This window comes from Condylostylus longicornis, unplaced genomic scaffold (assembly GCF_029603195.1).
Source record: "Condylostylus longicornis isolate FDR11 unplaced genomic scaffold, ASM2960319v2 ptg000040l, whole genome shotgun sequence".
Taxonomy (NCBI): domain Eukaryota; kingdom Metazoa; phylum Arthropoda; class Insecta; order Diptera; family Dolichopodidae; genus Condylostylus; species Condylostylus longicornis.
In genome coordinates, this window is record NW_026578009.1 from 3,096,247 (window position 1) to 3,116,573 (window position 20,327).

The 20,327-nt window shown below is 25.2% G+C and overlaps 1 protein-coding gene across 1 annotated transcript in view; it reads left to right on the top strand.

Moving 5' to 3' along the window:
• The window catches only part of LOC129609725 (CDC42 small effector protein homolog), a 67,608-nt gene that overhangs the window by 46,346 nt on the left and 935 nt on the right, over positions 1-20,327 (top strand). Inside the window, exon 3 of the mRNA XM_055521835.1 lies at positions 19,660-20,013. Coding sequence (XP_055377810.1) covers positions 19,768-20,013 — 246 coding nt within the window. The 5' untranslated portion in view covers positions 19,660-19,767. The remainder of the gene's footprint in view (positions 1-19,659; positions 20,014-20,327) is intronic.

Consider the following 20,327-nt stretch of genomic DNA (forward strand, 5'->3'; position numbering starts at 1 on the left):
TACAAAAAAAAATAAGGTTTTTGAAATTTTCAGAAAATATTGAAAGCTTTTTTTCTTTCAACAACGTAAGTAAGACATTTATTGGTAAAATTACAAGATTTTATAATTGCATACTTTCCAAAAGTTAATTTTCTAAACATATCACAGTGAGATCGAAGAACTGTATATGTATTAATAAAAGGATAGGTTGTGTGACACGCATATTGAAGACATTAATTTACAAATTATGTTTTAAATGGTTTCCTTAACCCTTGTATTTATTTTCGGGTAATTTTATGAACCAAAACAGTTTCAAATTAAATAATAGCAATTTTAGAAAAGCACTTTTTCCTAATATTTTTGTTTAATAAACTTAAATGTTTGCTTCAGATTAAGCCTTATCTCTTAATACCAGAATCCAGTGAATTGGTATGTATTCTTTATCTACTTCACTAAGGAATGGGAGAGTATCTCTTTTCCATTACACAATAAGGAATCTATGTATGTACAGAAAAATTTCAAAATCAAAGCCATATATGTATGGATGTAATGCATGTATGTATATATGTAATTGACTGTTTCCTTTAAAGAAACAAGAGTAAAAATCCATCGTCAGAAGCGGAAATCTTATAGAAAAAGAGTGCTCTTTTAAATGAAACTTAATTTTAAATTTTCCTTCATGCTATTTTGTAAAAAAGAAAAAAAAAATTAACTTTAAAATTTTTTTTTTCTTTTCTATGTTTTGTCGAATCCTTTTTTCATTTTTATTAAATTTCTTTTTATTTTTGAAGTTTTTGTTCAAGCAATCTTCTTCAGCAGAGTCATAAAAGAGATCATATTAACCCATTTTTTCTTTAAAGATATTATCGATTTTATGTTGTTGAGGTAATGTGAATAGCATTCATGTTAACATTAATGTTGGGTAAACGTATCTAAACATATGTACGAGTACATATACATATATACACGTAACAAGAAATCAATAAACGAAACAATAATAAAGTCCCAATGCATCTTAAATTGCAAGCAAACTAAGAAAACTTTCAATATTTATCAATCAAATTTACTGCACGTTTGACCTATTATTATTATACATATTTGTTATTTTATTGTGTATTTATTTACACAATTATAAATATTTATAAGTATTTACATACGTACATGTGTTCGTACGTATATATGTAATATAAATATTGTCTGCTGTAAACTATAAGAGAGCCAATCTCACATATGTATTTGAAAAATTGAGTTTTTCATATAAGTGAATACAGTGGTTCTCCTCAATATTTTTACAAAGAAATTAAATATATAATACAACTAAAAAATGTATACACATATTTACGACTTTGCATAGAAAATTATTTAAGCAAATCTTTAAAAGAACCACTGTATATATGAAAGATAAGAGTATATAGAGAAAAAGTGTTTTATACCATATTAATTAATTCCACTTTTCGTGCTTGGAGGAAATTTTAAAATCGGCAAATAATACTTATTGCAAATTGTTCATTAAATTTGATGGCCATATTGCGTAGCTTAAGATATTATGTAGATCTATATTTAAGTTCTACAATTTTTATTTGGGGAATTAAGCATATTTCTGGGAATTAGTGAGGCAATTTTTTTCCCTAAAAGTGAACGTGAACACAAAATAGTTATCTAATATTCGCGATATCGTTGGAAAAATCTCGATAAACTGTAAAACATTTTCTTATAGTACTTTGTAAGAAATAATTTTTCTTCTAAGCATAAACCATTTTAAAACCTCCATTGTTGTAAGGCTTTAGTAATGTCCATCTCTTGTTTAAAATTTCTCACTGTTCTACATAATATAATTTTTTGGTGTACAATTTGTTAAACTTTAATACCATCAGATCAAAATCCTTTCCTTTGGTCCCTTTTTCCAAGTTTTAGAGAAGGAACCAAAGAGGATACCGGAATCAATATTTTTTATTAAATTTCAAATTTAATTTAAACTTTTGATATTTGGAAATTTAAACTTTTTAGCGTAAAATTTTATGCAATATAATAAAAATATATGTCGGTATAATTGTAATTGAAACTTTTGATAGGAGCAAAAAATTCTTAATTTGCAATTTGAACGTATAACATAAATTTGAGCGATTATTTAACCAAAAACGAAGCAAATGATATTTTAAAAAAATGATATTTTAATTAATCATGGCAAAGGATTCAACAATCTCCATGACAGCCCGCAATCCGATACTTGCAAGAAAATTTTTTGTAAAAAATATTTTACGAGAAATTTGAATCCAATTAAAATTTGTTCACATTCATATGGTTTGATGTGATGAACTGTTAATAAATATACCTGGTATACTTTATAGAAAATAGAAAGAGAAGAAAAAATACAGGAAATATAGTTGGTACAATATATTACTTGTGTATTGACGTTAATTCTATTACCTATAGGATATTGCAATAATGAATTTACCAATATTTTATTTTCTTTTTTTATAAATGCTGAACTATAATGAACTTTTTTTTTTTACAATATGCTTGATGCTTTCATTAAATTTAATTTTATGTTTTTGTTCTGTCCTTTTTTTTTTGATAAATGATTTTAGCGTTTCCTGATTCATATCATATAAGCTCTCCTTCGAATCTAACTAAATCTTTATTATAGAAGTTGCTATAGCAATTTTTTTCTATACTTTTCCTTATGATGACCTAAAAATAAGGAAGAATAGAAGAAGGAAAGCCTATTGAGAAAGGCTTATTATTATTGTAATTGTTTTTTTTTTTGCTTTATTCTTCTAATACAATGCTTAAAGAAATGTGAAAAAGTGAAAGAAAAATCTGTTGTGGTCAGCATATAACCGATCTCGTTGTGTATTTTCTTTCTCGTATAAATGCTACTAAATTTGTCTTCGCTGAGTAAACGAAAGTATTGCGTAATTTAATTATGGAAATTTATGTACATATATTGGCCAAACAATCGTTTCGAATTTTCAGAAAGATAGTAACCTTTTAATTAATTTCTCTCTAAAAATGTTAATTTGTTGCTTAGCAGATGTTAACTTTTCCTTATTTGATTTTCCCATTGAGTATGTTTGTTAATTTCGTTAAAAGCAGTCGAAAAAAACTAAATCCTGTGACAACTTGTAGGTTTGTTAAATTTGTAAAATTTAACTTACGTTTTTTTGCGAAAGATTTCAAGAAAATATGTCAACTGTTAAGGTATAAATTTTCGGAAACAAACAACCGAAATCAAGATACACTATACTGTAAAGAAAAATAAACAGATCTTTTTGTAAAAAAATATTTAATTGTCTTTGGTATATCTTAGAGAAATTCATTCCAGTTGAAAACTTAACTGTATGCCGTAAAATTTGATGTCAACACGTAACCTCCTTTATTTAATGCAATCATGTTCGTTATAATGATGAATATTTTATCTAAATTTTTTTAAATAAAATACAAGAGCTATTTTGGCATTAATTTCTATTGGTAATTTATATAAATATACAAATTATACGATATGTATACAAGAAATAAGGAGAAAACTCTAAAATTTATATAAAGTATTAATTAATTAATTTCTTGACAGCAAATATTTTTTAAAAATTTAGGAGAAAATGATGTGCTATTTCAATGCCTCCCAAATTTGTATCAATTTTTAAACATCATGTTAATTCAAAATCTTGTTTTTGTAATGTATGGGTGGGGCTCTAATGACATAAATATGAACAGAAGGGGTTAAGATCGAACACTTTTTTAAACAAAATCCAAATCGTTAATTTTGAAACCGTATCGTAATCGCTACGTGATGTAAGTGTGATTAAAAAGTGAACCCTATTTTGTTAATTAACCCTAAGGCGAGCTTTAACACTTCAAGAGTAATTTTGTTTAGTTTTATTGTCTTATGTTCCATAATTTTTTGTAAAAATTTTATCATCTATTCTTAAATAATTAAATATATAAATAAATTATTGATAATGTGCCTAACAATTAATCAAAAAAGTTATTTACAAGTCAAATTTGCAATTCTAATCGTATATTACTTACTCGAATACTCTTGTCGATAGTATAACACTTTAAATAAATTAAACAACAGTTATTATGCATTCCAATTCGCATTTGATTTTTTGTAATAGGTTTACAATTTTATAACCAGACTTCAATGTAATTTACAAATTTATAGTAAAGTTAAAATTCGTCGAAATTTTTTCAAAAATTTAAAATTGGATTTTTTAAAAAAATTTGCAATTTTTCTCCGTGACTTCAATAATGCGCTTACGACGTAAATTTTACAAAGTATCAAGTTCCAAAAAGTTTAGTAAAAGCTCTTGACATTGTACACTTTTCCTAAATGCGTTTTATACGTAGTGCAGACGTAAAATAAAAGTAAATCGCGTATCGAAAAAATCGAGCACGCTTAAACCGATAAAATAAACTAGCATATATTTTCAGCTATAAAATTCTAGTTATCAATTTTTTTTTCCTAAAATGCAGCATAAAAATGCTATGTTTTTCATGATGTGGTAACGTTTTATAAAAATTAACATTTGAACAGAACTCTAAATTGAAATTTTCAAATAAACGTCAAAGTTGTGTTCATATGGTAAAAATTATATTCCAAAATGTACAAAAAGCTTTAGTAGTTTTTTTTTTACAATGTAAAGTTTTTTTTAAAGACCTTTTTCAAACTATAATTTCTGAAGCCTCTCTAAATTTTTGTAGGAAATTTTAACTGTAGGGGCAAAAAGAAACTATTTCGGACACAAAAATTTTAAATTTAAAAATTCTTCAAAAACTGTCCTAAGTAAACCTTATCGAATGTTGTTTGTTCCAAATGTCTAACTGCTTAGTTCATTTAGAACCATATTGTGATTTTTTTTAATTCATTCTCAATTGGAGTATACAAGGAGACAAAATGAAATAACAGGCTAAAAATTGCCTAAAATATCATATTTTAATGCCGACACAATGGTCATTAGCACAAAAAACTAAAATTTAGATCAATTTAATTGAAATTCAGTATTAATTTTGTTTTCTTAATTCGGACTTGATTTTTGATTTACAGTCAACAAAATGAGCAAAGCATTCTTATAGATATAGTACATGTTACCAATTAAGTACTATAATGGCTTAGTCTAAAAATATCTTAAAATTTAGTTTTCAATCATTTATTAATAATTATTCAGTTGTAAATAGAATGATTACCAGAATTAGTCAGAAGTATATTTAGAAAAGCAAAAATTTTTCTAACAATAAAACAAATGAATACAATAGCATTTTATATAACTACGAGAATTTGAATTAAAGAAGTCACAAAAGTAATGGAGTCTTTCCTTCTTTAATCCGCTTTTATCCTTTTGAATTCACTTATAGTAGTTTCTAATGCATATTCATTGAATACCTCTAAATAGAGTACCTACTTATTAGTATTGAATAATCCGAAGATATTTATATTCACATTAAATTTTGTAAAATGTATGTATGTAAGTGTACACAAATGTATTTGTATGTATGCGTACCACATTCAAAACAAAGACATTTTTCCCTTATATCAAAACTGCAATTAATTTTATTTTTTAAATTTTGCACTTATTTATGCACACTTCGTCCGATCCACTAATAACGTTGTCGATGATGCAACATTTCATTCCTTTTTTTTATTAACATTGATTTTCTTGTTATAGTGGTTGAAGTGTTTTTTGTTGTTAGTTTGATTTTATTCCAAGGAATTTTGTTTTTTTTTTTTTTTAACATTGATAAAAAATATTGACTTGCCTCTCTTTCATTTTACTTACTTTTCAAGTAATTTTACTTGTTCATATTAAAATTTCAATGCATGATGTACATATTATGTATGTATGTATGTTTGTAGATATGTAATTAATTTACTTCTTCTGTTTGAAAATGTGATTATAAGTGCATAATATATGCAGATATACATACGAATATTGTGTGCATAAAAAGAGGAAATTAAAAAGAAGTCAAAAAATGAATTCCGGTTCAAAACAACTTCATGTTACATAAAACATGACGATTTTACTAGATAGCTATAAAGATTTTGAATTTAAACGAAAACTAAAAAGATAAGCGCAAAAAAAAGAGAGACAGAAACACAACGATTCATAAATAAAATTTAAAAAAAAAACTGTAAATAACATTTTTTCTTTCATTTGTTTTTTTTTATTATTATTTCTTATTGAGACTGCCATAACCTAAAAGTTCATAGATAAAAATGCTCTTTATGTAGACCAGTTTTAACAATTTCAAGATTTTCAATAACTAAAAGAAATTTGTATCAAACACAATGGGTCTGCAAAATAGCACATTTCAGTTGAACAAGACAACAAAAATTACTATGTATTTAAAATGTTTATTTTTCTTGGAATAGGCGGCATTTTGAAAAGGCAGGAAAGTACAAAAACAATTAATTCTGACAAATTTTATTAAAAGATCTAAGAATTACTTAAATGTTAAAACTTCCACAGTTTATGCTATTTAAAACCTGCTTTTGTCAACTAAAAAATTTAACAAAATCAGTTTTAAAATAATTGTTTATGTCAAGAGCCGAGCAAACATATTGTCATTGAAACGGTTGTCTATAATTTTTCAAAAAGTAGACAGTAATTTTTCTACTTTACCAGAATTTGAAAAATATTAATAACATACAAATAGTTAAAAAATGGCATGTTTAAGAAATACAAAAAGGCCATTTATGTGGACGAAAGCAGAACTAAATGCAGTATAAGGTAAGTTTGATTTGAACTAAAAATTTCTTTGAGAGAAATATATAGGTTTCTCGTAAACACCTCCCCTGTGTATAAAATTTAAGTTTTCTATCTTACAGGATGTAAAAGTTTTGTGAACAGTTCCTTGGAGAAACCAACTGATAGACAACATGAAACTAATTAGAACATGTTTTACCAATATTCTGGGAAATCTACTAAAAATTAAAAAAAAAAAATAGTAAGAAAACGTAGAAAAAAAAACTAAAAACAAAACATGAAAAAATTATCACGCAAAATTTTTTGTTTTTAACTGACATTACATGGCTGGCAAGTGGACAATCAAGTGAATAGCAATAAAAGAAAAAATTACCAAAGCTGTACCAGGGCTAATAAAAAATAAGTTGTTGTTGCAGTTTTGTTTTTTATCATTATTATTTAGGGGGTTTTTCAATTAAGGAAGTAATAGATTCAGGTCATATGGATGTTAATTTTGAAAAAAAAAATTGGGTAATTCAGTAAATGGTTCAACAAATTAATTAAAAATTATTTCCTTACAAAAAAAAAACAAATCTTTTATGATATTTTTCTTTTGATTTACAACATATTTTTTTGTTTTTTGAATATCAATTAATTAATTTTAACAGATTTTATTAAGTAGATTTTGTCTAAAGAGCAAAATTTAAAGTTTATCAAAGTAACTTTTTAGTCATGGTGGAATTTAGGAAAATTTAAAACAAAATCACGCTTGTATTTAAAGATTATATGCACTAAGAATGCATTTAATATATGCGTTATTTTATTTAATAAAAGCATGCTAAACCATGGATAATTTCACAAAACCTAGGACAAAGACTAGGCAAAAATTAGAAAAAACTTCATGTATGTTTGTATATGAATGTGTTGATTGTACGATGATAGGTACATTAAGTTTGTATAATCGCATGAAGCTTGTTCGTTCGTTAATAACAGATATTTAATAAATTATTTGATGTTACACTCTCACAGCTGACGTTTCTTAAATACAAACATACATATTATTTTCCTAAAAATTTTAATAATGAGACGCAAAATTGTTTAACTTCTGTTTCGTTACAAGACACCGAAATGGTCGAATGATGGTAGCAACACTGTTTAAAAAAAAACCATCAGAGCCAATGTAGATGAGCTGATAATGAAAGCTTCTTCTTTATTAACACATTGTTGACCGGGTGTTTTTTATAAGAACTAACGCGTGTGTCCGGCGATTTTTTGGAAAAATTGAAAATTCTCAACACTTTTTTTACATAATATGTTTATTAGAAACTTTTTTATTGCATAATATATTTATAAGGAACTTTGCACACATTGTATTAAATTACATGTTTTAATACTTTTTAAGAGTATGATAGGCTTCGTTATCGAAAGACGTCATATGACGTTCCCGGTCAACAATGTGTTAATATATTTATAGAAAAATTTTGAAAAACATGACCTATAATCATATTCAAATGTAAATTAAAATTGCTTGAACCAGAAATATAAAAGTCCTAGCTCTTCCAAAATCAAACTTCGTTAGTACTCTACAATGCATCAAACTTGTATCAAATACTCATTTTTAAGTCGCAACTTTTTGACATGTTTAAAACTAATGCGAGCAAATTCAGAAATAAAGTATCAAAACCAGCTTTTTTGTAGTAATTTGTTCAAGTTTAAGATTAACCACTTTAATAAAAAAATTTTACTATTAACAAACGTTTTGATGGGTTAACATTCGCTAATTTGTTTAATTGTTAAATTGTTTTTACAGTTATTTATGTAATGTCTAATTCGTTTTTTTAAAATAAAATTTACTATCACCATTTTATATTTTTCTCTTAATTCAACTACATATTTCTATATTTTATTTTTGAATGATCCATTTTAAAAATTCTACACTGATAGTTCATTGTAACATATATCATATAATTCATAACCATAATGAAATTTTACAATTCGTTCAAAGTGTTTCATCTTTTCTTTAAAATGCCAATCTAACCATTATTTTTATACCCGTACGAACGTATGTTTGAAAGGTATACTAAATTTGCCTTACCGTTTGCAACGCTAAGAAATAATGGCCTTAGATATAGACTCAAGTGTATGTTTTTGATCAGCGTTGAATTCTGAATCGCTTTAGCTTTTTTTTGTCCGTCTGTCCCAACGATAACTCAAAAACTAATTAAGTAAAGTTCACCAAATTTTCACCAAATTTCACCAAAGTTCACCAGAATCCTATTTAAATTGAGTTATGATGGGGGCACTGGTTCAGGTAACTGCCATACAACTTCAAAATTTTTTTGACTATATCTCAGAAACTATAAAAGCTATAGTATTGAAATTTTGCAAAAGCGAATCTCTTATTAGGGCCAATGTGTTTGATTCAAGTTGTTGAAATTCCTTGGCTCCTTCTGATAGCTGTCATACAACTTCAAAAATTATTTAGGTATATCCCAAAAACTTGAAAAGCTGTGATATTGAAATTTCGCACAAGTAAATATATTAGTAAGGCCATTGTGTTTGATAAAATTTGTTGAAATTGCTTGGGTCCTTCTGGTAGCTGCCATACAACTCCAATAGTGTTGGCCATTTAGAAAATATTGAAAACACAGTACTGAAATTTTATATAAATTAATATGGTAATTTGGCAACTTAAAGTCATAGTCTGTCCCATAGCCAGTCATAACAGATTTGACACGGTCAACTCTATTCTCGTTATTTTTATATCTTTTATTCTATAGTTATAATAAGTGCAATGCATTTTGAGGTCGCAAATTTTTAAATGATTAGCGTTTTTATATTAATTTATTTTAAACAAATTGTATATTACACATTTTAATTTATTTTAATTTATTTTATTTTTATATTTGTATCTATATAAAGTATCTGGTATGAGAATAGTTTAATGCGTATTTTCACCAATTAAAATTAATTATAATGATTGCAAATATTTTATTAAATAAAATTACTTTGCTCATCATCTTTACATACATACATATGACATGTATGATATAGAGTATGACTTTAATAATTAAATTTTATATATATATTCACATATTATGTACATTCATATTAAACAATTCATTGAACCTCTAATAAAATGCTTTATCTAATAAATTTAAGTCATAAACTGTATGTGTACATTTAAGTACAGAGTAAGTACTGTGATGTGTTAGTATAATAATTATGCTTTTGAATTATTAAGAAGAAGAATATCTGTCATATTTTCTGATAGATTAATTAGTCTTAGATGATTCTATGTATTTAAAGATATACATAATTCCAAGTAATCGGTTAGTAGGCCATACGTAATTAATATCTATCGTTTATATGTGAATTAATTTAAAAAAATATGCGCTATATATAGAGTGACTATTATAATATCGTAACATCAATATTTAAAATAGTAATTGTTATGAAATATCACAAGGAAACATTTTTGTACACAAAACATCATTGAATTTAAATAAGTGTAAAATATTTTCATACTTATTTTGACAGGCATAATACTTATACGAGTACAAAAAGTAAAAACCCTATGCCGTAAGAATTTTTTTTTCAGCAATGATAATTTCTAAATTTCCTGCAAAGTACATTACTTCTAACAGTACGTAAATAGTACATTATGATGTTACAATATTTTAGGAAGTATACGTTTGGAAATTTATTTGATCTTATTAAATTGGATACATATTTGTAAAAAATTAATTACTTAATTCCAATGGATTTTTAATAACCATTTGATTTTTAAATTAAAGTAAAAAACACAAATTAGCACTACTAATGTTTATTGATAAATCAATCATTGCCATTTCTTTTCTTAATTAGAGACATATGAAGGGTTCAATTTTAAACCATTCATTCACATTCATTTCAGCCAAAATGTTACCAACTATATACGTTCAATACTATTTTTCATCACAGTACCAAATCGCTTGATCTTAAATCAACTCAATTAAGAGGTCCTAAGACATGAAATTAAACCGATCATCGCAGACATTATTATTTAATATTTGTGGAATGCACTTTGTATTTCAAATAGATTCTTTCGGCTAATGAAATTGATATTTGCTTCACATTGCTTCTTAATTAAATCCTATGTTGTAATATTGGTATTTTTAAATTTCAATCATTAAATCTCTGTTGAAACATTTACTCATGATTTGAAAAATCAATGAAAATTTTTCGTTTCCAAATTATTTTTTTTAAATTCTCATGCTTTCGTTTAAGAAATATTTAAATTTCTGTCTAAATAATTGATTTTATTAAAATATTGTAAGCAATTCTTGCATGTATAAGAACACTTACATATACAATCATATAGCGAAAATTGTTAAAACTTCAATGTTGAGTAAAGTAATCAATCATTGAAAATATTTTTTTGCTATTTAAAATAAAAACAAAAATATCACTTTCACTTAACAAATGATTATTGTACACACAAAATGAAAGAAGTGGATAACATTTTACAATCTAATTCTTTCATAGTATTAATGTCGCCGTCATAGTTATCGTGCCACCTCCCCTGTCGCCTTTCATGTTGGTGCCGATGTAAACACAATACTCATTTGTATCATGCAAATAATATTAAAAGTTATTAAATCATACAATTTTTTTTTATTCATAATATTTTAATATTAGTCACATTGAAATACAAAATTCGCAAAAATAAAATCATAGTTGAGTTGAGAAGGTGACTGAATCATTTTTGAATTTTTTGTTTTCTGTGTGAATAAATAAAAAATGTTGTATTTTCCTTTTTAACAAATAAGTATATTTTTGCAATATTTTGCACCATTCTTTTTTTAACTCCTAAAAAACAATAACGCCTTGAATGACAACAACAACAAAACTTGATTGAATCAAATAAAATAAAATTATACACACATACATATGTACATGCATACCTACATTGTATACTGTAAAATTGTAACAATAAGATAAATAATATTATTACCGGCATTACTGAATATCAATTTTAAAAACCATACTGTAAAAAACTCTTGGTTATTGGTAAATATTTGAAAACATATACTGCTGACTTGTACAGCTTTTGCAAGTAAATGTTAGAAGTAAATGAAATCAGATAATCGTATATGTAATTTAAAAGGAAGTTCTTAAGCACATTTCCAATAAAATTAAAAAAAAAATATATTTTTTAGTGTCACTCTTTTTGTCGGTGCTCCCGTTTAAAAACTTTTTTACGCCGTTTAAGATAGAAAATTGAAATTCTATACACAAATCGATCTTGTACAATAGACCTTCCCATTACTAAAAGTTATTGCCCCTTAACAACACCGTAAACGAAACCACAAACTTTTTTAAAATCGACACACTCCGTGTGTAATAATCCGTTTTTTATATTTTTCTATATTACACGGTAAGTAATTTGCAGATCTCCTCTACTAAATCATCGCTTTTCAAAATTCGAAATATTTTTCTGTTTTCTCATTAATATTTTTTAATAATTTAAACTTTTGTCTAATATTATACATAAAATTTATAATATTAATTTGATATTATAACTAAATCTAGAGAGATTTACGTAAGACGAAATAGCCAAAATATTAAATTATCTTGTTGTAACGCTTTAATTGTTAATTTGCTCTTTTATTAATTTTCATTTACGTTATGACTTTGATTTCAATATTATGCTTATGTATTTCAAATTTTGGAATTAGATAACAACTAAGTATAAGACGGAAACAAATTATTTATTACCAAATGTAGAGTTAAAAAATGTAAAAAAAAAATTAATAAAATAATTTAAAAAGAAAGACCGATTTTTTATTTCTTTTCATTTAATGTTTTATTAAAATTTTGGAAAAACAAAAAGAGATTAGCATTAAAATGAATAATAAAATTAAATGCATGCTGAGCAGTAATTGTATAGGTTTGGTTATTTAAACTCTGCAGGTAAACTGTTAATAAAACAAAGTTTCGTTACCTGTTTTACTTGTAGCAATTCTAATTTTGAGATTATGTACATTAAAATATTCTCATTGATTTACACATATTTCAATAATTAACAAGAAGCAACTAATTCTAGAAATTTGTTTTAGCCCATCGTTTAGCACCTAATTTTATTTTGTGTGAAATTTGAATTTCTTGAATAAAAAATTTTGTACTCTGTTTTAAATTTAAATTTTAATAAATCTTTGTAAAAAGAAAAATTTTTAGCTATTATTATCTTGGTCCTGTGAGAATCCGGCGGGCTTCGAAGAAATTTATTTTGTCTATATTTGAACGTATCTATATTAATTTTAAATAAAAGAATTGATTAATAATTTCTTTTGCAATCAAAGCTTGAATCAACGCTTAAGCGTTAATATAAATATTATGTTGACTACCAGTCCCTTGTCTAACCCCTAAATGTAAGTATATGTATAAATGTACTACTAACCCATTTGTGCGTGTATATTAATCTCAATATTTTGTCAGAGGCGATTATTATTGCAACGGACCGAACTGCTTAAAGAGCTTTCAAACTAAAACTTAAAATTTCTAAATTTTCCGACATTTACATTATTCATACTTTTCTCTGTGAGTTGATAAAATTTAGAGGAGTGTTAACAATTTTTTTCAATTTAAAAATATTTTTGCCATTTCAAACAAAAGTAAAACATTTTAAACCAAAAAAAAGAGAAAACTCCCGCATTTCAAGTCAAAATGTTCGGGAATGTTTAAACTGTTTAAATTTTCTACAAAATGTTTACGGATTTGACAGGTTGTTGCCTCTCACAAGTTTCGGCTTTCGATAGGTTTTACTGCATTTGCTTTGTAGTACATAATTTCTATACACAAGGGTTCAAGCAAACATGCAATATTTATCTTTACGACTTTTTAATTACATGTTGTAATCAAACATCTGCAATTGAGTAATCAAACAGTTTGTAATTTTTTAATTAGAGCACTCGATTTGAATTTAACGCAATAGATTGTAAAATCACATCATGCTCCCAACGATTTTATAATCAAGCACTTATTGCAAAATTTTGCATGTTTGCCAGAACACTGAGCGTTCTAATATTGAAATATTATGAGTACCTATTTTATATTTTTAAGGTTTGAAAACTAGTGTGCTTGCTGTTGCTGGCACATTTTCGTAAAGATATTGAAGATTTACACATACTTGTATCCATTACTTTTTTCCAGCGTGAAATTCTGAAAAGATTTGATTATTTGCGTATATTCATGTCTCCGTTGAAGTTTAGAATATGTGCATTTTCGAACAGTATGTCATTTGAAATCATTTCCACGTCCAATTTTGAATAATAAAATAATTTAATTGTGTCTGATAGTCCTCTTATGTATCATTTTCTTAAATAATTGATTTGAAATAGAATCTAGAAACAAACAAAAATAATGTACATTGTACGCCATTATTAGCAAGCAAAGTCAAGCATTAATCAATAAACGAATATAGAACATAATAATATAGTTTATATACATAATTACATACATATGTACATACATACACTCTCTAGAATTCATTGAAATTATCTCGGTTAATATAATGACCTATTTCTTAAGATGTTACGATTGTACAAAACTAGTTTAGTATTAAATTAAGAATAAAAGAAAAGAAATATAAAAAAAAAAAAAGTTAAACAAAAAAAAAACGGTAGAATATTGTTGAATTCTTTATGATTTATTTTATTTCCTTTTTATGTCATTAAATAAATTTTAAAATAAATAAAGAAACAATCGACATTCGACACAGTTCTCGACCTTAAAAGAAATTAACAATATTATTTAGGTCAAAATTATGCCTGTTTGACATTGATTTCCATTCTATTCTCTTCTTTGTTTTTTGCTCCTTTCATACTTCTCTTTTGTTTTAATTTATTTTATTTATTTAAGTATTGTCACCTTGATAATCATCTTGAATTATATTTTATACTCATTTTTCTATTTATATGTACATACATTTGTACAAGTGCATACAATCACTGTCAACATAAAAACTTGTGAAAATTTTCATTTTAAAACAAGAATACTTAAGTAGAGTTGACCAGTCTGAATTATGTGATACCCGTACGATTGAATTATTCTAAGAGTTAGGATGATGAATAAACCACATGAATTCATGTCATCCTTTAGTTTTTTAACTAGTAGTCTTGTTATTAACAAAATTTGCTTCATTCAAACATTATAACTTAAATATTTCCTATTTCTTTAGTGAAGTATGCTGAAGGAGAAGATGGACAATTTTTTACAACATCTAGGCAACCCGTTGTTTCGATCATCTTCAAATAAAATTCAATTATGTATTGAATTTAATATTATATTGAACTTGCAAAAATTTGGCAAATTATTTCTGTTAGTGTTAAGTTATTGTCGAAGCAGACGAACAGAGATACCTGCATACATATGTATATCCAATTAGAATTTTATGTTGAACAAGATGTTATGTACTATATGTATATATTAAAGTTCTAAAATTTTCACTACTAAGCTAAATGACTATTGTAAAAAGTAAAGAACCATTCATTATTAAAAGTATAAAAATAATTTCTAAAGAGAAAAAACAAGTTTTATTGCTATTGTCTGTGGTAAAGAAGATTAAAGCTCTTATTTTTGCTTTTACGCAAAGAAAACCACTCACTTGACGTCATCATTTCTTAGGAAATCAAAGAAGCAAATTCAATTCAATTTTTTCTTTTTTTTATTAATTAGCAGCCACTGAACAAAATATAATTGAATGTCTTTTTCTTTTTAAATAATTGCGTACTTATTGTTAAAAAAAATTGTAAACACACAACTCACGCATATGTACAATAAAAAATCTATATGAGTGGTAGGGTTACCAGCTTAAGTAGAGTAGGGTAGGGTTGAAGTTTAACTTTTTTTTTCAATTATGTAATCAAGAAGAGAATATGTATTAATATGCTTTTTAAGAAATTTCTGTTGGTGCGTGCTGTTGGTTGCGTTAATAATCATCGGCAGGTAATTAATACCGATTGGAATACCAAACAGTTATGCAGTTATATAGTTATAATCATTAATCACTCATTGGATACTTATTAAAAAAAGGTTAGCCCTCAGATATCTTGGAATAGATTTGCATACAAAAAAATCTTACAGATAAAACTCGAAGGCTAAATTCAATCATGATAATTGAAAATAGTATTTAGCTAATTGCAACTGTAAATATAAAACCATGGTATGCTAATTATGATAAAATGACTTTGCTGATTATGTTAAATTGAAATAGTATGTAGGTATAGAATTTAAATTCAAATTTCAAAAACTATTTAAATTAAGTTCAAAACTTGCTCACAATGTAAAATTCTAATGTACATACTTGTATAATATTTATTATTAGCTAATTTTCTCAGTAACATGGTCAGTTAATATTTTACATGACTCAAACTTTTACTGACATAAAAGTTGGTATATTTATTCTGATTAAGAAAAATAATCTTAAAATATCTACATCACTTAGGATCTTAATCTCATTTAATCTTAAATCAAAAAATTTTACAAATTTAATTCTTATATCATTACAAATTGTTATGAATTAGTTTTGAAGGTAAAAATTAATGCGTAATTTATATACATAAACCTACCAGTATAAGTAAGTAACTGAAGTTCATAAACAATTATTATGATTTAGTTACCTACATGGAAGCATGTGTATGTATGTACGTACACACAGACTCTATTGTGTCAAAAACTTAAAAGAAACATATAGCAATGTACTTGCTTACTTAAATGTTAGCATACTAATTGGTCTGTCCTCCTTTTGTGTATTTTCTGTGACCTCGTGTTATACATTATGTATATATGTATATGCATGTACATAATATTTTAAAAATCAATTAACATTCAATCAAATTTTTGCTTATTTTGTTGGTTGATCTAGTTAAGCTTAATTTATTCGGAACACTTTAAGGAAGTGGATTAATGGTTTGTCTAACGCATTAAAAAAATATGTAAATATATACATATGTATTGTATGAACTTAAAGAATTTATGAATTTCGAAGTCATTCAAAAATTATTTGAAATTGAAAAATTATTTTGTTTGATCTCCGTTATTCACACATGTATGTATAATTGCCTTTGCAAATTTGATTTAATAACTTTCTTTAGAATAAATTGATTTTTGCTAGCACTTTATTAGCATTAGCGACGTCAATCACTGCGCCGCGCCGAATACTTCATTTATTACTCTGGAGAAAAAAAAACACCATAAAAGTATGAGATAATTTGAAAATACTCGTATTTGCAATAAAAAATTTAAGAAAATTTAATAATTCTAAATTATTTTTAAAAACCTTTTTTAACACATATTTTTTGGGAGGCAATGAATATTCCATTTAAGAGCCAATTCTATACAAAATACTTTGTTCTAATTAAATAAATTGTTAAAGTGTTTAAGATGACCAAGTCACTAAACACACTACAAGCCACTAAAAAATTTGAGTTCCGAGTATCATTTTTTAAATTTTTTCAATACAAAAACATTCATACATACATATCTCAAATAATGTTAAAATTCCTTTTACATACATATGTAGGTTAAGTTAGGTTAGGTCAACGCGGCCCCCAGCAGGGTAAACATAGACCACCTAGGCCTGTCGTGGTATTGTATATAGTTATTTTTATTTATTATTTATTTAGTATTCAGCAACTCCTTGCAGGACCTAGTGACTAATACGTGAACTAAAATAAAAAAAAAATCATTAGCACATTTCAAAAAATTTTGACATTTTGATTTTGTTTTTAAATTATTTTGAGAAATAATAAGGTGATAGTTTTCAATTTTAATTTTTTTGAAGTTTTTAAAAAGAAAATCCTATGAAATTTCCTTTGATTTTAGAAAAAAATACTTAAAAAAATTATGCAAAAAATACAAATCGTCTGTTACCTAAGCTAAATTTATTAATAATTTTTGTTACCTAAGCTAAACAATACATTGTAAACAAAAGGCAAGTTTTGGATCACTATTTTCGTAAAACATCAATTGTAAATGTTTTTAACATATAATAAATACATGGGCCTATTAAAAGTTTTGAAAGTTTAAGTAAAGTATAGTCAAATTTTAAAATGCATGGTTTGCTTTATTGTTGCATTAAATTATTTGACGTTTCCTAAAGATTTTCGATCAGTTGATGTTGTTAAAATTTTTCAGTTTACAATTTAGATCACAAAATTTTGAAAACGTTGTGTTTTACTTGCAATTTGGATGTCACAGAAACATTTTTCTCTGAAAAATTTGTCAGAATTTGTCAGAATTTTTCTCATATAAAATTTGTAGTCATCATACACTTTTCATAAAATGCTAACAGTGTTTTAGACAATTATTATAACGAAATTTTAATTTACTAAAGCATTTTATAATATGTTCTTCTTAAAAATTTAAATATTTCAAACTTTTATGTTTTGAAAGTTATTGAACTTGATATTCAATATAGAGACAAGCAAATTAAAAATAAATAAAAAATGAAGATTGATTATAGATGATCTACAAAAAGATTTCTTAATTTTCAATAGAAAAGCAAAACAAAAAATAAATGCTACATAATATATCGAAAATAGTTTCAAATACTTACGATTACTAATCTTTACGATAAAATCGATTCGATTCAATTAAGTTTTTTTTTATCATTTTGCTAATTTTTTTTATGTCTTGTCTACTTAAATAGCACTAAAACTTTTTAATTAAGGCTCAAGTGTATGGTTTATGTTCATAAATTACATCATGCCTTCAAATTTGATGATGTATTTTTAAATAATTCATTAATTTTTTAATTTTGTTTTAAATATTTATATATGATTACAACATTAATTTCTTATATTTTAAAAATTGTGTGGAAATAATATTTTTTCTTTTAAAAATTCACATTCGTACGAAATAAAAATATTCTTACAAAATAATTATTCTATTTATAAATTAATTGAAAGTTTTATTTATTTTTATTTTGTATTAAAAGTGAAAATATATTCGAGTTTATTGTCAAATTTGTTTATGTATTTGAAATATTTGAAATAGTTATTTAAATTTTTTATTTCGTTGAGAAAACAAAAAGAATTTCAATTCAAGTTTATAGGGAAAATAAAATTAAATTCAGGCACTAATATTTTAGTTTAGCTTTAATAATAATTTTTTTAATTACATATAAATATTTTATACATAATTATTATCTCTTTGAAATTTATTTTTCATTTTTTAATCTGAAGAAATAATTTCTATTTAGAAATTATTGCAGTATTTCGACATTATTTGCATATAAGGTTCTTCTGAAAATGCAGTACGCGCACGCATTTCTAAATTAAAATCAATTTGAATATTTTGTTGAAGGAAATCAAATTTAATCAAAGTTTAAATAATTACAATATAAAAAGTTGATAATTCTCAAAAAGGTTGTTTAATAATTAAACTATCGAAATTACTGTGAAAATAGAACCGAAGCGGTGAATGGCAACGATGGACGATTTTCGTTGTTAACCCAGAACAAGAGCGAAACAGCAAAATCAATTGAATAGTAATTTTCATATAATGTCACACGCACATGATAAAATTCGTGATTATAATTTCGCTTAATTCTAGCAGTCCCATTTAGATAAATGTATTCTATATGAATTCTGACATTTCGCCGCAGAAAATCGTTCTTGTTCTATTTTTAACTTTAGAGCATTAAAAATGCGATATTGAATTATCACATTTCAATTCTCTAAAATTTTCACTTCAGTCAAGTGAAATATCTCTATTTGCAGTTGTAGCTTTCAAAAAAATTGTTACTACCCACACTTGATACAGAATTCCACTTCGTTTTATTATCCAATTTTCAAATAAAAACAATGTTACATGCATACATAAAACAATAAGCTTCTGTTATTTTCTAAAAGTTATGATTAAACTTAATTTTATATAGAAATATTCTAACACTTTTACTAATTTTATTAAAAAAATTTTTTTTTAATATTTTATCATTTTATTTTCTTTTCAGACAAATTACATATACAAATAAAGACGATTTAAAAATTTATATTTAATTTTTTTCACATTTTGGATTGGAGAATTAATTTAAAACAAAAAAAACAAAAATATATTAAAAATGGCAGCAAGTCCAAATGAAATATGGTTATTATTTTCATGTTGTTTTCATCAGACACCTTCACCATCAAGACGGAGACATAAAAGACTTCATATAGATAGATCTATGATTGGTAATCCAACAAATTTTGTTCATACAGCGCACATTGGTTCAACTGATATCGAATTATCTACAAATCATTTGGATGCACTGCAAAATCAAATGAGAAGTAAAGGTGGTTATGAAATGACAGCACAACCACTGCAGGTAATATATGAATTCTAAAAGGGAAAAAAAACCAAATTCATTTACAGTGTACCTTCTCTTTCTAGCCCCTACTTTATTGAAATTAATTTTAAATTCAAGTATTAAAGATATTTTAATAAAAGAAAAATTGTTTTCAAGTGATATAGAGGAAATATAATTCCAATCTGGGAATTAAATTAAATTTTTTTTTTTTGTTTCAATGAGTAAAAATGCACAACAAGTGCAGTAAATGTTTTGAGAATAACTTTTTTAATATATCGACAAATATTTATTCCAATACTGTAACTTATAAGACTCTTTTGTCTCCTATAAGA